General features: G+C 38.2%; 1 protein-coding gene across 1 annotated transcript; it reads right to left on the reverse strand.

Annotated features, from left to right (window-relative positions):
• Positions 1-768: 768 nt before the first annotated feature.
• Positions 769-1,380, reverse strand: LOC110107215 (E3 ubiquitin-protein ligase RHA2B-like). Its single transcript, XM_020837407.2, has one exon. The coding sequence runs from the start codon at positions 1,293-1,295 to the stop codon at positions 861-863; it is 435 nt and encodes a 144-aa protein (XP_020693066.1). The 5' UTR covers positions 1,296-1,380; the 3' UTR covers positions 769-860.
• Positions 1,381-2,071: the final 691 nt, after the last annotated feature.

The raw sequence follows: 2,071 nt of genomic DNA on the forward strand, positions 1-2,071 counted from the left end.
AAAAAGAAAACACCTTAATTTTAAAATAAAGTTCTTTAAGTTTATACATTAAATATATACATCTATCAAATCCAAATTTTAGTACAAAATAATCATTTACACCCTTTCAAGCAATGCCCTTTATTCAAATTATGTGCGATCAATCACAAAATAAGTGACTCAAGTTAATGACATAAAAACTACTACTCTGAAAAATGAATAACTGATCATTTACTCACAATCAATACTTACTAAGATTTTCAACAACTCAACACAGTAATAAATAAAAAATTAATAGGTACATAGTTATAATTATAATCAAAATCAATTTATTTTCGATATCATTTATTATTACTTTTTTAGTATTAAGTATAGCAATCATAATAATGGTAGTTGTTAGTTTGTTCGACATTGACTTAATCACATGAGATAAAGCAAATCAACCACTCAATCCCTTTCTATTAGCATATAATTTATAAATTTTTTATCATTAAAAGATATTGACCTAAAATCTACTGTTTATTGAGTGTGAAAAGCATTAATCAATTACTAATTTATAGAGCACAACTTAATGTAAAATATTTCTTGAATTAATATTTTGCATAAATTCTTCTCACAACAAGCGACAAAAAAAAAAATTCTTAAAAGAAAAAAAAATCTTCAAAGAAATTTCTTATTTTTTTCAATAATAATAAAAAGTTATTTAATATGCATAATTTTTTTATTAATGCAGCATAAAATTTCATGCATGTTAAATAACTTTTAATCATTACGTTTTAAAAAAAATTAAAAGATTTCTTACAAAAATCCGTTAGTTGAACCAAAACAATAAAGATTTATGCATAATTGCCACCAACCACTAGTTAGCCTCTACTTGAGGTCTAGTGGGTTGAAAACCAGGGGTGGTGCTCCGCCGCAATCCGGCTTTCCACGGCGGCGCGCTGCTCCTCAGCCAACAACGGCGACCTACAGAGTGGGCAGGTCGGATTGCTCCCTCTAATCCAACCGTGCAAACACTCACTATGAAACAGATGGTAGCATCCTAGCCGTCGCACCCTCTCCCCTGTCCTAATCCCACACAGGCAAACCGCGCATTCGGCTTCCTCTTCGCCCTCGCTGATGTGATTATACGGTCGGCAGGCTTTCAGCTGCTCGGCGGCCACGGGGGAGGAATAACCGGTGGCTTGTAATCTTTGGGCTGCAGGGCGGTGAAGGTGTAGAGAGCGGAAGAAGGAGAGCCATGCTGAGACCACGGTGACGAGGAGGATGAGTATGGAGCCGCCGGAGAGGTCGCAGAGGTGGTTAGAGAGGCCCATCTTTGGCTTTTGCTGGTTGTGAGCTTAAAGGGAAAATTTGCGTGGGTTTTATGGAGAAAAGGGGCAGCGGTTGTGATTAATTGTAAGCAAGTGGCCATGTTAGTGTTCCAATATGGTGATGGCTACGGCCTTCGTTTACTTTTTTTTTTGGTATTAATGAAATTATTAATATAAGTATTATGACTGAAAGATATAATTTGATACATAATTATATTTGAAGTTATCATTGAGGATTCCTCAATATAAGAGAGCCTGCATTGGGTAATCATATTAACACCCACCCACGTAGGGGAATTTTTATTGCCTCAGGTTACCTGACGTAGAGATACATCAGGTAGCCTATAACATATCGCCACGTGCTCTTACTTTACCGCGCGGCCCGACGACCCAACCCAGAATGAATATGCTCTGTATTTGCTCGGTATTGCTAGGTACTACTCGTTATTTGCTCGGTATTGCTCGGTATTTGCTCAGTACTTGCTCGGTAATGCTCGGTATTTGCTCTGTATTTGCTCGGTACTTGCTCGGTAATGCAGTAGAACTGCATGAGAAAAGATCCATGTGTGCTCGGTATTTGCTCGGTCGTCCTGATTTCCTCCATCCACATTGGCTGCAGCCGACCCTTCGTATGCCAATCTTCACAAACTGCAAACTGCAAGATGATTCGAGGAAGCGCTCGGGGCGAAACTAATCGAGCAAATACCGAGCAAATACCGAGCAAAACCGAGCAGAATCGAGCAAATACCGACCAAATGCCGAGCAAAACCGAGCTAATA

Source organism: Dendrobium catenatum, unplaced genomic scaffold (assembly GCF_001605985.2).
Source record: "Dendrobium catenatum unplaced genomic scaffold, ASM160598v2 original_scaffold_218076, whole genome shotgun sequence".
Lineage (NCBI taxonomy): Eukaryota > Viridiplantae > Streptophyta > Magnoliopsida > Asparagales > Orchidaceae > Dendrobium > Dendrobium catenatum.

Excerpts from the sequence above, each read along its gene's own strand:
- LOC110107215 (XM_020837407.2), bottom strand. The coding sequence starts at position 1,295 with ATGGGCCTCTCTAACCACCTCTGCGACCTCTCCGGCGGCTCCATACTC.